At 37.7% G+C, this 17116-nt stretch overlaps 1 protein-coding gene across 3 annotated transcripts in view; it reads right to left on the bottom strand.

Annotated features, from left to right (window-relative positions):
• Nucleotides 1-17116, bottom strand: part of CDC42BPB (CDC42 binding protein kinase beta) — a 124597-nt gene that overhangs the window by 32552 nt on the left and 74929 nt on the right. For all 3 annotated transcript variants that reach the window (XM_019552548.1, XM_019552547.1, XM_019552545.1), the window contains exons 6-18: nt 16007-16100; nt 14926-15126; nt 12216-12464; nt 10390-10469; nt 9153-9319; nt 8932-9051; nt 6950-7083; nt 5255-5497; nt 3972-4082; nt 3459-3703; nt 3171-3276; nt 2354-2478; nt 226-331 (exon numbers count right to left, since the gene is read on the bottom strand). In XM_019552548.1, coding sequence (XP_019408093.1) covers nt 226-331; nt 2354-2478; nt 3171-3276; nt 3459-3703; nt 3972-4082; nt 5255-5497; nt 6950-7083; nt 8932-9051; nt 9153-9319; nt 10390-10469; nt 12216-12464; nt 14926-15126; nt 16007-16100 — 1981 coding nt within the window. The remainder of the gene's footprint in view (nt 1-225; nt 332-2353; nt 2479-3170; nt 3277-3458; nt 3704-3971; nt 4083-5254; nt 5498-6949; nt 7084-8931; nt 9052-9152; nt 9320-10389; nt 10470-12215; nt 12465-14925; nt 15127-16006; nt 16101-17116) is intronic.

Genomic DNA, 17116 nt, shown 5'->3' on the forward strand with positions numbered 1-17116 from the left:
ACAAGCAAAATAAAGGATTTTACCACATTCTAACTGCATTGTTAAAATGGGCATCACAAAATGGTACAATTAGAAGCAAAGCACTGTCTAATTCATAAAGATCTCAGGTTGTCAGTTCAGTATACTCTTTTTTGATAAATGAACATGGAAAAATTTGAAGCCAAAGTGCAAGTATTTTCAACCTCATGAATTAGAGCAATTTCTAACCACTTGCAGTTGACTTACTAATGTTCTTGATCCCAGACTGGAGCTTCGCAGCGATTCTAGTTCTTCTGTCATCTTGGAAGCCAGTGCCTGAAGGTATCCACGGGCATCCTTCTCATCACTTACCCTGGTGTGTAATTACAAAGCAGTTACTTAAGCATGACCTTATTTACAAGCTGGAAAAAATATAAGCGTTGATAAAACAAGCTCAAATATCATGAAACCCTTGGGAAAAGGCAAACAGGTTCCCAGAAGCTAAAAAGAGGGCTTTACCCACATGTCAACTGTTCTGCAGTAACTACCTCTATGCATATTCACAGCAGGCTATCACGGTTTATGCTTCCACATACTGTGGGATAAGCGTGCGCATGTAGGTAGTTATGGCACAGCAACCCCCTTTTTATAGCACCGTAAGTTGGCTGTACATCCCTATGCTAACTACCAATATCAAAAGAATATCAATATACTATTTAGGGATACAAGATAACTGGGGTTTAAAATTGTTCCTGGCTCAGGATTTGAGATGTTGTCTGCTTGTGCCTCCTTCAGGTCTTCCTTCCAGCTGTTTCTCCTGTTTCTGCATGTACCTTCAGTAAACTGACAACTTCCCCTCTAGCAGTCAACTGGAACTGCACCAAGTGGCAGCTCTACTGTACGAGCCTGATTTGCTTATTCCTTGTATAGCTAAGAGCTCATTTCTATGGATCTTCTCCAGATCCTCTCCAATGCTTAGAAGGGCAGATAAATACGCATTTTGCTAGCTGAAAGACTTGCAAGGTCAGCCCAGGGTCATGAGACTTCTGGCTGAGAATTGTAAATCTGCAGACATTGGTTTTAACTGTTCAGTCTCAGGTGAAGAAGGAATGTTAGCACACCTGTAATCAATGTTTATGTGCACTGTTCGTGTCTGTTTTGCATTCTGGAAACACTTACCTATGGCACACAAACTCAAAGCAGGGGCAGGCAATTATTTTGGGCCGCTTACTGAGTTTTGGCAAGCCATCGAGGGTTGCATGACAGGCAGCCAAGGGCAGACAAATATTAATTTTCCAAATTTTTAAGGGGCCCTGCAGGCCAGACAGAATGGCCTGAGGCTGCATTTTGCCCACCCCTGCGATAAAGCATTAGTTATTTAAGCTAAGTACAGATAGTCAGAAAGTCTAAGGCTGAATCAATGCAATTTTTGCAGGTTAGTCTAAGCTGTGTAGATTGAACTGATAAGCAAATGAACAAACATTCATTTTTGACTCCAGAAATGCAGCCACATGCCTACAATGGCTTAAGCCAAAAACTGGGGTGGGAGGCACTAGAGCATGCCTCCCTGCTCTGCTGGAGCAGACAGCTTGGGCCAAGGCTAGCCTGCCCATTTTGCAAGGGGAGGGTTTCCAGGTAGGTTCAAATCATCCTGGGATGCTGGGGAACTGTGAGTTAACTTGAATCTGGAGGGGATCTGGGACAGAAATTCAATAAACTGATTTAACCTAAATCAATTAAATCTGATACTACATCCATCCAGGTTTCTCTTAAACCAGTTTTGGCCATTCTGAAAGCAGTTTCTGCGCACTGAACTTCTGTTGCGTTACAGATTTGAACCAGTTTCTGATCATTCCAGTTTGTGCGCAATTTCTGTCCCAGCCTTACAGACTGTTTGAGAAGAGGTGGCTGTCTGGGTATATAAATGTTCCTGGGAAATATAAGTGTCGGGGAGGGGGGGGCGGGGCTGGGGCTAAGAGGAACTGAGCTTTCTGTAGGAGATGGAAGGCAGAATCCTTGAAAAGATTCTGCATCATGTCCCAAGCTCTGAATATCCTTGCCGTTATCTCAAATGTATTGCCCACAAATTCTGGAGCAGAACACACAAATTAATTATTAAAATAACTAACGGTAAAGTTTGATGTAGCTAGGGCTAAACCCTCTCTGTCTTGAAGTTAAAAGTATATAGCTCTAATTTGCTAAAAATCACAATTCAATGAAAATAGCCTTACTATCTGCTCTCCTGGAAACTAAAAGGCAAAACAGACCATTGGTAATTACAAGTGTGTATTTTTCCCTTATCTCGCGAATGTAGAGAAGACTTGGCTGCACTTGAGAGTTCCACCTATATTTCAAAAATTGAAAGATGCTGTCTGGCTCTTTGACTTGCACGTACCACTGAATAATTTCTGCAATCTGAGCTTCCCAGTGGGCAACCGACTCTTTCTTCGCTGCCAGGTCTTGGAGCTCATCTTCTAGCTGCCTGTTTTGTGCTGTTAATTTATCCACAAAGGAACAAAGCTGAAATGAAAAATGAGCAGTTTCCACCTGAAATGTGTCATTTTCAGACTCATTTTGTTTGTGCAAATTCCATATACATAAACACTCTAGGCTATTAAAAGGTTCTGCCACATCACCCAAACGTTTGGAAAACACTGTCAGATTCTACAAGCGCAACATCTAGGTACTGCATGTTCAGTTGCCATTTCTGATTAGGGAACTGAACAGGTGAAAAGAACAGAGAGAGACAAGGAAAGCATCAAGGACATTGTGTGCGATGCATATTTAATCTTCGGCAGCTAAGAAAATGGGAGGCTGTTGGGGTGACCCCCGCCTCCACCTTTCTTTCCCCTCTATTTTTTTTCCTGAGGGTCAGATGGAGAAGCAAGTAGCCCCAGTGAACTATTTTATACATAGTATTCCTCAATTTAGCATTGGGGGGCCCAACACCTCATGTGGAACAAATAAAGAAAAAGCTGATTTGCCCAGTTCAACTGGATCTGGCCAGAATGACTCTTATTCAGGCAAACAAAAAAGGCTCCCTCTTTTAAAGAACAGTTATGGTTTTTCTATGCTCAGTGAGCACTAGGGAGAATTATCACAACAGAAGAATGAATCAGAAGCAAATGAAATGCAAGGAAAGAACAGAATACTAGTTTTCAGGAAGAATACCCATACTTGGCTTCATATAATGCCTATACTAATAGAATTACCCTTTCATTTTCAGTTGTCAGCTTTTTGTTATCTTCTAAGAGCATGCCTCTTTCCCGGTCATATTTCTCTTTTATTGTTCCTACAGCCTCCTCCATCTCACTGTGCCTGAGGAAAAGTTAAAAAAAGAGCAAGAATTTACAACCTGATGGATCACTGGGAGTACTGAGGCAGGAATTTCAAGGGTGTGGAAGGGAGAGTTAAGTGCCCCACACCTCACTGACTACCTATGAAATGCAAAAAATACCACACAAGTTTCCTAAGCCAACTGGCTGAATTCAGATCCTCACCTCTCTCGCTTTGCTTTCTCCAGTTTATCTTTTAACATCATGATCTCTTTCTGAAGAGCTAGCTGATGGCTCTCTGAATCATGCACTTCCTTTTTCACGTTTTTTACTTCTAAGACATGAGATGCCTCTCTCCTGACTAGCTCCTCTTCATAAAATAAAATTTTCTTCTCAAGCTCCGACTTCATTTTGGAAAGCTCTTGTTGGTGTTCTAACGTAGCTCCTGCTGCCCGGCCTCCTTGCTTCACCTGCAAAAACAAAAGAGCATAAATTATCAGGAAAAATACGACAAGATTCTTTTAGTGTTGAAAGAATAGTTATGATTTAAGGCAAACAGATTAATAGCCATAACAACACGGTTTAGGGGAAAATAGTTTGATAAAAGTGAGTAGATTTAAGATTAGTAAATTTTATACAAACACTCTCCTCAGAGGAAGGACATGCAAATGTGCCACAAATGTTTATGGTTGGATAACCAAATTTATCACAAGTCTTGCATTATAAAAATAATGTAACCTTTAATGTTTCAAGCTCATTTTCCAGCTGCTTGGAGAAGAGCTCACTGTGCTCACGGAGCTTGCGTTCTTTTGATGCTTCTGCTACAACTTCTTCAAGTTGAGCTTCCACCTAGGAATAAAAAAAATATATATCAGAAGTTGCTTTAAAGGCAAGCTAGACATAGCTATATCATTTCTTCTCCTCCCTTCTAAGACAGTTTTTGGGTCTTTGGAACCATCATTCATCCTTACTACCCTGTGTAAGGTATTGAGTGATGAATTTGCAAACACCAACACAGATTATGAAGGCCTAGAGGAAAGCATCATGGATGAAAAAGTGGCAACATGTGGACACATTCTACATGCACAGGGCAAAAGAGAGAGCAGTCAACAACAATAGCAAGGCCCTTTGTGACTAACCCGCTCCTACTTCTCCTTTGTTAATGAGATGTTGAGCACTGCCTCAGCTTGGCCCAGGATGCCAGTACCCACTGCAGCTTTGTTAAATTTTCAAACAAGCATTGCCATACTTTTTGCAGGACTACCACCCTCACTATGAAGAGAGTGACCAATAGTGTTTCAGCTGTTTCCTTGTATGGCCCCTCCTTTTCTGTAATCTCTGCTTGGGACATTCTCTATTTGTACGTATCCTGGTACAATGGGCTCCTAACCCATGATTATGGATTCCAGACACTACTTCAATAACCAGTGAATAAAATGATGGTGATGTTGTATCAAAGGATAAAAATACAGCATTTTTTTAACCTACAGCCACTATAAATAGCTTAAAAATGACTAGCTAAAAAGGACAAGAAAAATAAACTCTGGTTTGCTTGCTTGTTTGTTGCCTGTCCCAACCACCTCTCCCGACAGCAACAGAAAGAAGAAAGCATTTACAGGGAAGGAAATTAGCACGGGTACTGGAAGCCCAACCTGCTCTCACCTTTGATATATATTAGGATTTCAGTGCGATTGTATCTCTACATCTAAATTAACAAAACAGTTGATCAATTGAGTGTATAGCAAAAATATTTTTTTACTGGATTACAAGTAATTAGAACTTCTAAAAAGAGAAGATAATCTCACTCCTTGATAAATTCCTAACATTTAAAGATGTGTTTAACATCTATTATGCAAACTGAAATATGATAATGGGCAAGAGGTGCCAGCCCAATTTATACAGCTTCACATAGATCCAGATTATAGTTAATGCTCCTGGCTTTTCTATTTTATTAATAAACATGATGCAACTCAAGAGTAAGCAGTGGCTGAAACATGCTATTAACTATTTTGCCAAACTACCTCTTTTCTGGCTTTCTCAGATTTACGAATTTCCTGTCGCATAGAATCAATTTTCTGCATGATCACTTCCACCTCTTCCTCTTTATCACGAAGCTGTCGGGAGACCTTCTGTTTCTGAGAGCGCAAGTCTACCATCCTTTCACTGAGCTCTGAGAACTCCTGCATGGCTAGCTTTCTTTGCTGATGAGCATCCTTCAACTCTTTTGATTGTGCCTTTAATCTTTCTGAAGCTTCCACAAGTTGCTGGTAAAAGGAGGAGGAAAAAAATATTAAAAACTGGATTTTGCCTCTCCAAAGAAAAAGGGAACAGGATAAACTGACTTAAAAGTTCAACCACCTTATGAAACTTCCAAATAGCAGGTATACAAACTGCTGCTCCTAGTTGCAGTCAGATTTCAATGGAAAGAAACTAAAGAAAACCAAATCTCAGAATTAAACATGATACTGTTTTACATATAGCGATCCTCTGGGCTCAGCTTATTTATCCCCTCTCATACAATATAAATACATAAATTCAGGGGAAAAAAAATCATATGCAACTTGGCTAATTTGAACTATATACTTCTGCCACATTTACTGAATTACAGTGCACTCACTAACCTACAAAGCAGATACTGAAGTCAAGAGTAGCAAAGCTGCTTAAGTCTGCTACTCACATCCTTCAGCAAATAAGCCTTAACAATGGTTCAGAGAGAACACGTTTAATAGAAACTACTGTAAGGCCAAAAACTCATTTTATACAGTAGACACTTTAGGCATGCTGGCCTGTAAATCATTTCTGCTGAACAAATATGGCTACAAAACCTAGACGATGCTCAATATTAGTTATCTGACAACATATTGATTTTTGTCATGTCTGTGAAAATACAAAGTCACTTCAGTAATTTTGTGAAGTGTTTAAGTTTAAGATAATCAAAGTTTGACTCATCATGGGTTAAGTATAAACATTTTAAATTAAGACATTCAGCTTCTTTTAGAAAATTTGGAAGGTTTCAATTATAGGGATATAATATACTTAATATTGTATATTAAGTCTACTCAACTATTTAAAACACTTTAAGAATGCTTATTCTTTTGTTCCTTTATCAAAAAAGAGAAATTTGTTACAAAAAATAAGGAGGTTCAGTGATGAATGGTTATTAAGCTCAGTTAATTGGATTAAATGCTTTGCATATATGTTTTATTATGTTTGGAATTCACTTACCAGACACAGATTTGTAAAACAGTGAAACTTGTTCTGCTTTAGGAAGTGTTCTCCTCCCCTCCCCCCCAAATAATTTCCATATATCCGGAAAAATAGTCTGCTTTAGCTTTGTAATTACACTATCCATTGGCCAGGGCAGTTTGGTCTCTCATTACATGAGTTTCTAACTTACTGGCATCAAAAGATGCTATGAATGCACCAAAAAAGGAAGAATGGACTAATGTGTTTAATACTAACAAAGAGCAGAAGTTTTTCTTAATTACCTGAATGCCAACCAATGGACAATACAGAATACATATCTCCTTGGAGCTAGTATCCACCTTCCCACTCTATTATTTATCAAATGAATGGATGCATTAATGTACCAACATATTGAAGAAAGGAAGAAAGCAGTGGTTTCAAACATTATTGTCATGCTCTTTTCTAGACAGTTCCATTCTTGAGTCATTTTAAGTAACCAGGGGAAAAAGGTATACACGTAGGACCACTACCTTATGAAGGTCCTCCTTCTCCTGTTTTTGTATTCTGCACTGCTTTTCAAGTCCTTTTACTCTGTGTACGGAGTCTTCATGTTCTTGGCGAAGTACCACTGCATCTGCAAGCTGTCGTTCTAGCTTACTGGAATCTGTACAGAAATTCAAACTAAGTTTGATCGCTCCCAAATTTGTACCAACAGCATGTGTAGCAATGCTGCTTGATCATGCCCTTGTAAACCTTTTAAGCGTAGCACCTGAGCAGCACAAGTTGAATACATAAGCCCTTCAATGCAAGATGGAGGCTTTTTTCAGCAAGAGTGAGAAAATTATTTTACTTAACTTTTTGTCAAACTATATTTGGTCAGAGCTGAAATGTTTCATGGCAGCTCTGAAGTTGGGGGCCCAAAGGAGTTCTCGTCACATCCTGGCTGTGATGGTACTAGCCTGAGACATGGAAAATGTAGCTTCAAGTCCCAGCCTGTCTGTTTCAGGGGGATCAAAGTGAACTGGGATTGAAAGACTCTAATCTACAACACAGAACAGGAATTTCACCTCTATTTTCCATAGGTCGGGCCACTGCCTTCATCATCCACATTCTAATGTTTGCATGTACTTTCAAATATTAAAAATCAAACTTCAAACTAAGTTTGAATCATCATTTCAATCCAATTCCTTTTTTTTGTGGGTTTGTGCCACACCCACTAGACCATCACTCCTTTCAATACATTATTTAGGTAGGCCATTAGCAGGCAGAATTAATTTCTGGGGCACTGTCTGGGGAATCTGTCCTCTTACATACTCCTTCATATTAATACTTGTTTACTTGTTATCTATCTTTATAACGTATCTGGTATTTGCTGTAAGCTACGTTAAACCTCTTTGGGGGAGAGCTGCACAAAAATTCTGCTAAGTAAAAGACCCTCATACTTCACAGCCATGTACACGCAGGGTACCATGCTCCAACTACAAGAGCAAAGCAAGTTCTGAAAGAACAACATTTAGAGATGGTCATGGATATTTTACTTCAATGTTGTGGAACAAGAGGAAGGTTTAGTTCTGACTATGATAAGGACATCTCCATGAATTATTTGCTTTGTATGAAGGAAAGTCAAGAGGATAGAAAATTTATGCTAATTGATTGTGTGCTAAATTAACAAGGACACAAATCCCCACTGCCTAAAGGAAGAAAAAAAAGAAAGAAAGAGTTGAGGCTTGTGCAAAGAGGATGACGACAGGTTGATGTCTGTTGTTATTTGCAAGCGATACACAAAAACAAGCGTGCACCTGTGGCTTTCTTTCACCTAACGTAAAAGCTAGTGTGTGAAGCTCTGCAAAATAGTGTTATTAATACTACAAGGTAGAAAGTTTACCTACTACTTAGTGAAAAGCTGCTCATACCCTCTTAGGGTTTTTAAAATCTGATTTCATGTTTTCTGGAAGGTGTCTACATGTACAAATGCAAACATGGTGGTCAAAACTGCAGTCTTAATTTTCAGGCAAGACTGGAATAATTGCATTCCTTTCTTTGACACAGCTCAGTGAAATTGTAGGGAGTTACTTCACATTTATGATGAAGTATCAAACCAATTATTTTCAGTGTTTTCCTCAGCTGTAGCCAAGACCAGAAAAAAACAAGTACTAAGAGAAGCAAGATGAGGAGAAAAGGATATCCTAGGGTTTTTAGGGAAAGGATATATTCAGAAAATATCCTATTGAATGTATTTAGCCAATTTTTGTATTCTTGACTCCCCGGAGGAATATCTACCATCAGGCTAAGGAAGTTAAGGGGAAAGATAAGCATTTATTCAAAACACTAAAATGTTGCTTAGTGGTAAGCAAGCCATAAAATATTTTTTCTTCGCTTTTGTGTTCATGAAAACTTTTTTTCTACTTACTCTGAATAAAATGCATATTGATAAACCCAGCATTCTGGCTACTAAGACTAATTACTTGTACGATTCAAGCCAGAATGTTTGGCCTGGCTGGCAAGTACTTACCTGCTATTTTGTTCTTCAAGCGCTCGATTTCTTCATTTAACTTTTTGATTTCTTTATCACAGTTTGCATGTACTGTAACACGAGCTGGAGTATGAAGGGACTGCACAGTTTGTGTAGATTCTTAAGTTGAGGAAGAAAAAAAACCCATCAGGCAAACTACATGCATTCTGCTGCTTCCTCATGACTTGAACCATACATCCCAGGTACTTTATGTAACCAACCTTGCAGTTTTCTGTTCAAATCCTGTTTCTCTTGCTCCAGTTTTCGTATCCTCTTTTCATAAGCTTCTATTTGCGAGCTGTTCTCCAAGTCGCGTTGTACATCTTTATCTTTGGTTACCGCATTGGACTGCATTACACTTCTTAATGAGCCCCTGTCAGATAAACAGCTGCAAACAAAACACAAATTATTTTCAGTGAGTACTTGCAACAACCTGTAGCAGTTCCTTGTATTTTTTGTTGAATTCTGCATCTGAAATGACTAAGCAATGCTTATTATCTCAGCATATCTACCAAGGTTATGAAAAAGTATACAAGTCACCTTGCATTTGGGAGCCTGCATCATGTTGAAAAGAGCCTAATTCAAATTGTTTAAGTGATCTAGCTGTTTTTGAAAAGTTAACCCAATCGCAGCTTATCATTCTTAGCACTAAAATCCTTCAAAATATCTACTGCTGAGATGCAACAAACAAGAAATGCCAACAAGCTTGTGGCTGTTCAGAAAAACTCCATTAGGACAGAATTACTACCTATTTACAACTGTACATCAAGAGCTACTATACAGATTTTAATATGATCAGAACAAGCTACGTAAAACAGAAGCTTGAAGTGATCTAAATACTTTCCACTCATCCACAAATATCCCTTTGATTTTCTTTAATGAAAATAAAGCTATTAACTACAAAACAATATTCATGTTCCTCTTCTTTAGCTACACACTTTTAAAAGAGCTATCAAGCCAAAAATGCCCCATAAAGTGTTTTCCATGTTCATTTGAAACTGAACTGGATTTTACCAAGCAATAAATTAATCTGCTGGCTAACATATATGGGCAGTAGGTTGTGTTTTTTTAAAAAAAAACAATAGTGAAATAAGCTATCATCAATGTGACAGTACCTATAAAAATATTATTTCATTTGTTTCTCAGAACGCACTATATTCTTGTATTCTTTTGCCATCTCTGTAGCTGGGATATACTGTTGCTACGTATATTCGTACAATTATACAAGTACCCCAAAATGAAAAATGTGCCACCATCTTACAGTTTATTTCAAGTACATGGAAAGAAACTAAATGTAAGCACTTAATACCTGTAAGTTAAAAAACCCAAAAGTTTAAATATACTTTAAGAACAGCTATTTATCCACAGCCAGGTGACTTTTAGACTGCATGTGAAAAAATAAACTCGAGTTAGCCCCACTGCAGCCATGCATTTAACAAAGAACTTCCTTTTGCCTACCTGTCAGTTGTGTATGTAAACCCCACAAAGGGTAAATGTAATCCAGAGAACCCAGTATGAGAAGTTGGTGGCACCACTTCCTGCATAAAAAAGAACATATTTGAAAACAAAGAAAACAACAGATAAATGCTTTTGTTTGTGCCTTCATGGTCAGAGTAAGGCTGGTCTGCGGAGTTTGTCTACCGACGCTTTCAGAAGAGTTAGAGTGCAATAATTCCTTGATTAATCTCCTGAGAACAATGTAACAAATATATTAAAAAGCCTCTCGTTATCCGAAACTTAATTTAGAAGAAACAATTAGTTTTGATGCGTCTAAAATGTAATGCACTGGTAAGTTTTTTTTTTATTTTTAAAGCCCACCATTATAAATTGGATGCTTATCTTGCTGGGATCCTATGATCCCAGCTGACTTCCTGCCCTTTGGGCAGGGGGCTGGACTTGATGATCTCCCAAGGTCTCTTCCAGCCCTGATGTCTATGAAATCTATGAAATTATAATTAAAAGTAATGGGAAACTAAACCAAATAACTGTAATAGTGTTTCTGTCCTAGGTGTTATAATAGGCAACCAATTAAAGCACAAATCCAGAACTCTCAGTTTAATCACTGCATACTTTGCCAAGACACTATCAGGAACATGCCATGTATTTCCCTCTGCTCTTCCTAAGAAATTCATTCTTAGAAGCTAATAGGAGACTGAAAATGTGGGAAGAAAGGAATTCCTATGTGGAGTTCCCCAGAACTTAAGATGAAAGGACCACTGCAACATGCTTTCAGGAGATTTGGATGCTGTGACTACAGCTGCATAGAGGACAGGAATTGTTTTGTGAAAGGTTCTGATGTTTAGATTTGATCCAAATTTACAGGCAAACCAAAAAGTACGGAAATTTTCATGCAGGAAAAATTTTAAAAAATTGTTTGTTCTTCTGGTAGAAAAATTTACACGGAGATGCCTGAACAGGCATTCAGATGCTGAGCCCCTGAAGAGCCTGTGAGTACCAGGGGACCTCTGTCAGTGTGCCCTGCAGACTTCCTCAGTCTGCCTCCAGACAGAATGGCAGCAGTGCGCAGGGCAGCCCTAACTGGCTGGTTCCAACTGCTCAGAGTCAGCCTGTATTCTCCCTGCAGCACAATGTGGATTTGTGAAGGGGGCATGTTCTCTTCCCTGCTCAGCTGGAGCAGCAGAGTCCAGTGAACAAGACAATATCTTCTTGGGGTGGGGGCAGGCCAGGAAGGGGAGGGAAAAGGATGAGAGGGAGCAAAGCACTCCAGGAGCAGTGTGTCGTGGCTTCTCTCAGATGAGAATGTATACAGACAGACATTTTCTCTTCTAGAAGAAACTCTCCAGGGAGTGATTTAACTGTCCCTGGTTGCTTCCAGGTTTGTTTTTTTTTCCTTGGAGCAGGCATTTTTGCTGTGAGAGAAAAATTCTGAATATCTGCACACTTGTGACTGCTACTGGGAGAGCAGACTCTCAGGAGAAACTAAATGCCTGTATGTGGTCTCAGACAGAACAACACAGTCTAACACTATGCGAATTTACTGAAGTTTCTCTGATCAGCTCTACTTTTAACTATCAGTTCAAGGCCTCTAGAACAGTTTTAAGGAACTCAGTATTCTGGGGTGGATTCCTTTACCCATTATATGATATAATCAAATAGTAAGGTTTAATATCCTAGCTTTATTTTTCCCATACTTTATCAAATGTCATATTTTAACAACTCAGTTTATTAAAAACAAACTAGAAACAAGCTTGTTCATTTTTAACAGATCACTATTACTTTGTATAAAACAAAACACTGCAGTAATGTTTAAATAAGAAACTCACTGGATTCCTTAACACATCATCATCTACATCAAAGTTGGAGGTGTCAGAAGGACTGCTAACTTCTGGAATATAAGGTGCTTCTAGGTTCCGGATATTATCCCAACTGAGTCCCTCAAAAAATGCATGCGACTTGAAATCCTCAATTCCATTTTGTCCTAGTCTACGTTCCCGACTGCAGATAAGCCGCTGAATAAGGTCTTTTGCTTCTTCGGACACATCTGTAACATGAGATGGAAACTGAAATCGTTCCTAGGAAAAATAAAACAAACAATTTGAGAATTTTATATTCGAAAATTAAGTACAGAAAAAAAGATTTAAAAAAAAATCACAATTTAATAAAAAAGTACTAGACTAGAGAAACTGAACTAGACATGAACAGTCACAGTTATTGCTTTCAAGCCTTGTGAGCAGCAGAAGTATTTAATTGGATCAAGTTAAATAGAATGGCTGTTGATTTTAAAATGCTAGCTAACTAATAATAAATATTACCTATTTCTCCTCTGTTTTATATCTTTATGAATTAGTTTAAATATATTACCTGAAGCTTTTAAAAGAAAGGAAACTTAAAAAAAGGTTTTTTTGATTCTGTATGGCATATATCAGAAGGATACAAAGAGTTGAGACCAGATTCCTATCAGTAGATGCATTAACTGGTTGAGGATCAGCCCCTTTATGTTTCTATTGGATGCAAAAACATGCTTACTAGTCTTCAGAGCAGTGGAGAGATCAAGTTCCTAGCTGTATTTGTCTAACTTACTCCAACTGTGTGAATATTTTTGATTATATGACCCCCCCCATTAAAAAAAGAAAAAAAAGAAATCAACAAAACAAACCTTCAGTGACCCCCCCCACCCCAATATCTCATACAGGATCATGCAATATTTTATGGTTCTACAAAGTTTAAGGCAACTTATAAGCAGATAACAGGTGTCTTCATAACAGCAATATTTTTTCAAAAAGGAAGTTTCACTTTGAAATGTGATATGCTAATCATTAAAATCTTTGAAGGTATTAATTCGAATTCAGATCTTTCAGACTTTGATTTAAACTGGCTTCACTTAGATAATTTTTGCTATTGAGATGGGTAGGAAAGTAAAGTTACTCAAAAGTCAAAGTTCAGCATTAAGATCTTTAAGTCAAGTTTTATTTGCTTTGCTTTATTTGCTTTGTATACTATTTACCAAAAAAAAAAAAACTTACCAAAGATATTTTTGGTTCTGAAATACATAAACAAAAGTACTTAAACAGTAGGTCATATAATTCAGAAGTACTTCTGTCAAGAAATAGTTTAGTTTCTTTGACATCAGTATAAAATGCATGTTAGGTCTTCAAGTAATGTTTTTTTCACTACTGTAATCAGCTGTATTAGGCAGATTAAAATATGGCATTATAGGCAACAACCTCATGCAATGCAAGCTAGCTATTTACAATTAACATGTGAAGTTACTAAACATGAAAGAAAGTATTTTACTATCTTTGGCTATATTTATGAACTTGAAACTCCTTTGCAAACAGGTGAGCTTATTGTTCTATGTACAGCCATCCTTTTGCCCCAAATCAGAAGGTGATATTGTAGAACTAAAGCTATCAGAGGAATACAAGACTCAGCTGGACTTAACCAAACAGATTTCAAGCTGAGATTTCCATTTGAAAATGAAACAGTTTTCTTTGTTTTGTTGAAAAATGTATCATCAAAACCAACGAGACAAGTGAAACTACAAAGGCAGCTTATGGTGTGGACATGACAAAAATCTAAAACAAAACAGATCAGATAACTTCCCTCAAGTCAGTCCGGATATGGCACCTTCCAAAAAAATATATGCTCAACAGTAATGTTTTAAAAACAAATTAAAGTACACTCATTGGCTATATCCATCAAGGATAATTTCTATTCTTTTTGCCTCAGTTATGAACAGAGCATATTTATGCTCTAGAACATGTAAGTCATGAGTATCCTTATGCCCATCTAGCTGAGAGTATTGTTATAAAAACCATGCTAACTGTGCCATCTTGGACTTACAGATCACCTTGTATATATCTACCCAAGATCCATCATCTTCTACATACCGTCTTCAAAAGGACATCAGCAGAAAGTTTAGCCTCACACTGCTGCTTAAAATACAACTAGCTCACAAATAAAAAATTCCCTATCAATGCTGTATTTTCACAGTGGCCAAAAATCATATCCCTAACTAAACTTGAGTGAACACTGCTTGTTTCTCTTACTTCCTTATTTGCCCAGATTATCTATGTACAGCTCTGTAAATAACATCTTGCTTAACTGTTCCTACAGAGCATGGAGGAAACTTTTTATAGTGTGCCCTGCAAACAAGGTGATTGCCTTTAGAAAGACAATGAACTTTTTTTTCCATGACCATTCTCAAAATTTGACACGAAAGCAATATTTTTCCATTTCCACAAATGCAGAATAATTAATTTTTGCGTGAATCTGATATCAGATTCACACAAAGAACCTTGTTTTCCTATGTTCTTAGACTAACACGGCTATAACCTACACCCCTGAAAAATTAATCAATTCTTAAAGACAAAAAACCAATAACATCTATAAAATGTTAATTTTTTAATCAGAAACATTTTATGGAATAACAAAATTGCTGTCACTCAAAAACCCCGTTTTCTTTGGAGGGTATTTGTGTCTGCAAAAGAATACAATTTTATTGACTACATATGTCTTGATTGTATAACTTACTTCATGATTCATAATCTTCCCATAGGTTTCCACTAAGGATTCAGCGTAAAAGGGAGTTTCTCCATACAGCATTTCATACATGCAGACACCTAGAGACCACCAGTCACATTCTGGTCCATATTTGCCCATCCCATCCTCCATTGCTTGCAATATCTCTGGGGAGATGTAGTCAGGTGTACCCACTGCCACTGAAGACTGTACCTTAAAAATACAAATTACAAATTTTGTCAATGGATAATTTGACTTTTGGCATGAGTAATTCACAGGGTACATAATACACCACAGAACTTGTGCTAAATGACAGAGGGGAATTATATAGCATTTGTAATAGTGATACTCAGTTTTCAGTGTACAAGACTGCCAATTGCAATACCCTAATGGTTTCCTTTGCTTAGAGGTTCTCACACAGATTACTGTGGGTTGAAGCAACATAGGGGCAGAGTAGAAGGGGTGGACACATGGGTTCTGACTTGGTGTAAAAACAGCTCTGACAGATTCAGAGTTACTAGTTCTGAGCTACAGGCTTGCTGGGGATCTACGTAGTTCAACTTGCAGATGGTGCCCAGCTCGATTAACACCCATGGCTCCATCTGGATTGATGTTTCAAGTTGGTGGCAACCTTAGCCATTTAAAAAACAGACCGACTCACAGCTGGGGAGCCTCCAGATCTTTTGACTGTATCAGCAGGGGATACCTCTTGAATCCTTTCTCTCTGCTCTCCCAGTTTAGTTAACATAGAAAATTATGCAAGAAGCCAATAAATATGGAATTCCTAAAGCTTGTCATCAGATTCATTGGCCAGAATCACAAATGTCCATACCTCTCCTTTTCAAATAGTCCACAGGTATTCAATTTCTTATAAATGGTAATAGTGGGAGAGAACAAAGGATGGCTGAGTACATCTAATGTACAGTACATATACTTTAAAAGCAATCTTTAAAATATAAAATACATTCTAAATGCATATTAAAATGTATACATTTTGAAGATATTCCTTTACCGCTCTATTATAAGGTTTAAGAGCTCTCTCATACATCTAAAAACCCCTAAGTAATATCCAGCTCAGATATGTTTTACATACAGTGCCATCTTCACTCATCTTCAAACAGGATCCAAAGTCTGCCAGCCGTATATGACCATTCATGTCCAAAAGAACATTGTCAGGCTTTATGTCCCTATACATGAAAAGAAATTAAAGTGTTTTGATACACTACAAAACTTTAAATCCAAATTCTTATTTATACATTTCTGATGCTGACAAGATACCCGTACAAATTAACAGAGTAAACAGAATCATCTGTTCGCAGAACATTTACTTGCTTCACGTATGGGGTGTGTAGTAACTCACACAGAGGAGGTTAATACCATTCCTCTACTATCTAGCACTTAATTCTTCAGCCCAGCAAAGTAAAACCCGAACAGCTGGTAACTGAACTTAATTATGGTAAATTCTGGCAATACATAAAATTGAAGATTGATGAAGTGGTTTCATTAACACTTTTTCAAGAGACTATAGATCTCTCACCATATAGCTGAAAGGGAAATGTTGGCATTTTTGCCAAGTACCCTAACCAATTTCAATTTTTCTCTGGTTTTCTAAATCCTCTTATCAATTAACTGAAGACTATCCTTCATTTCTCATAATCATAAGGACATCATAAAAGCTGCCAAAAATGTTTACTAATGAGAAAATGTTATTTCATATCATCTCACAATCGATCATGCTTTCTTCAGCCACTTTATGGTAGCTCATTTTCTCATCAGGTAGGAATATTCGCAACAAGAGTGACTATGGCACCAAGGGAGTTCAGTAAAGAGTCTTGAAACTTAGTCGTAAAACAGGCTGAAATTGTCTATAACAAGACTTTTGCCAATGTATTCTAAGGATAAATGAGCCAAAAAATTGAGATGGAATGTATACAAGTCGGTGACATGGAATTGGGGGGGGGGGCGGTGTTAAGGGGGAAAAGAAAAAAAATCCTGCAGGAAAAAGGGCATCTAGACTTGCATTGCTTTCCTCCCTTTCTCTGACCACTGAAATCCTGGGTCAGTTTTAAAACGTGCTTAGAAGATTCTTGGATACATAATTGGACTTATTATGTTAATCAAACTTAAAAATATATATTTTAAATATATTCTACATTGCCATGTATAATGGAAACTACATACTGATTTAAAAATTGATCACTGA

This window comes from Crocodylus porosus, unplaced genomic scaffold (assembly GCF_001723895.1).
Source record: "Crocodylus porosus isolate Cpor-Errol unplaced genomic scaffold, CroPor_comp1, whole genome shotgun sequence".
Classification (NCBI taxonomy): domain Eukaryota; kingdom Metazoa; phylum Chordata; order Crocodylia; family Crocodylidae; genus Crocodylus; species Crocodylus porosus.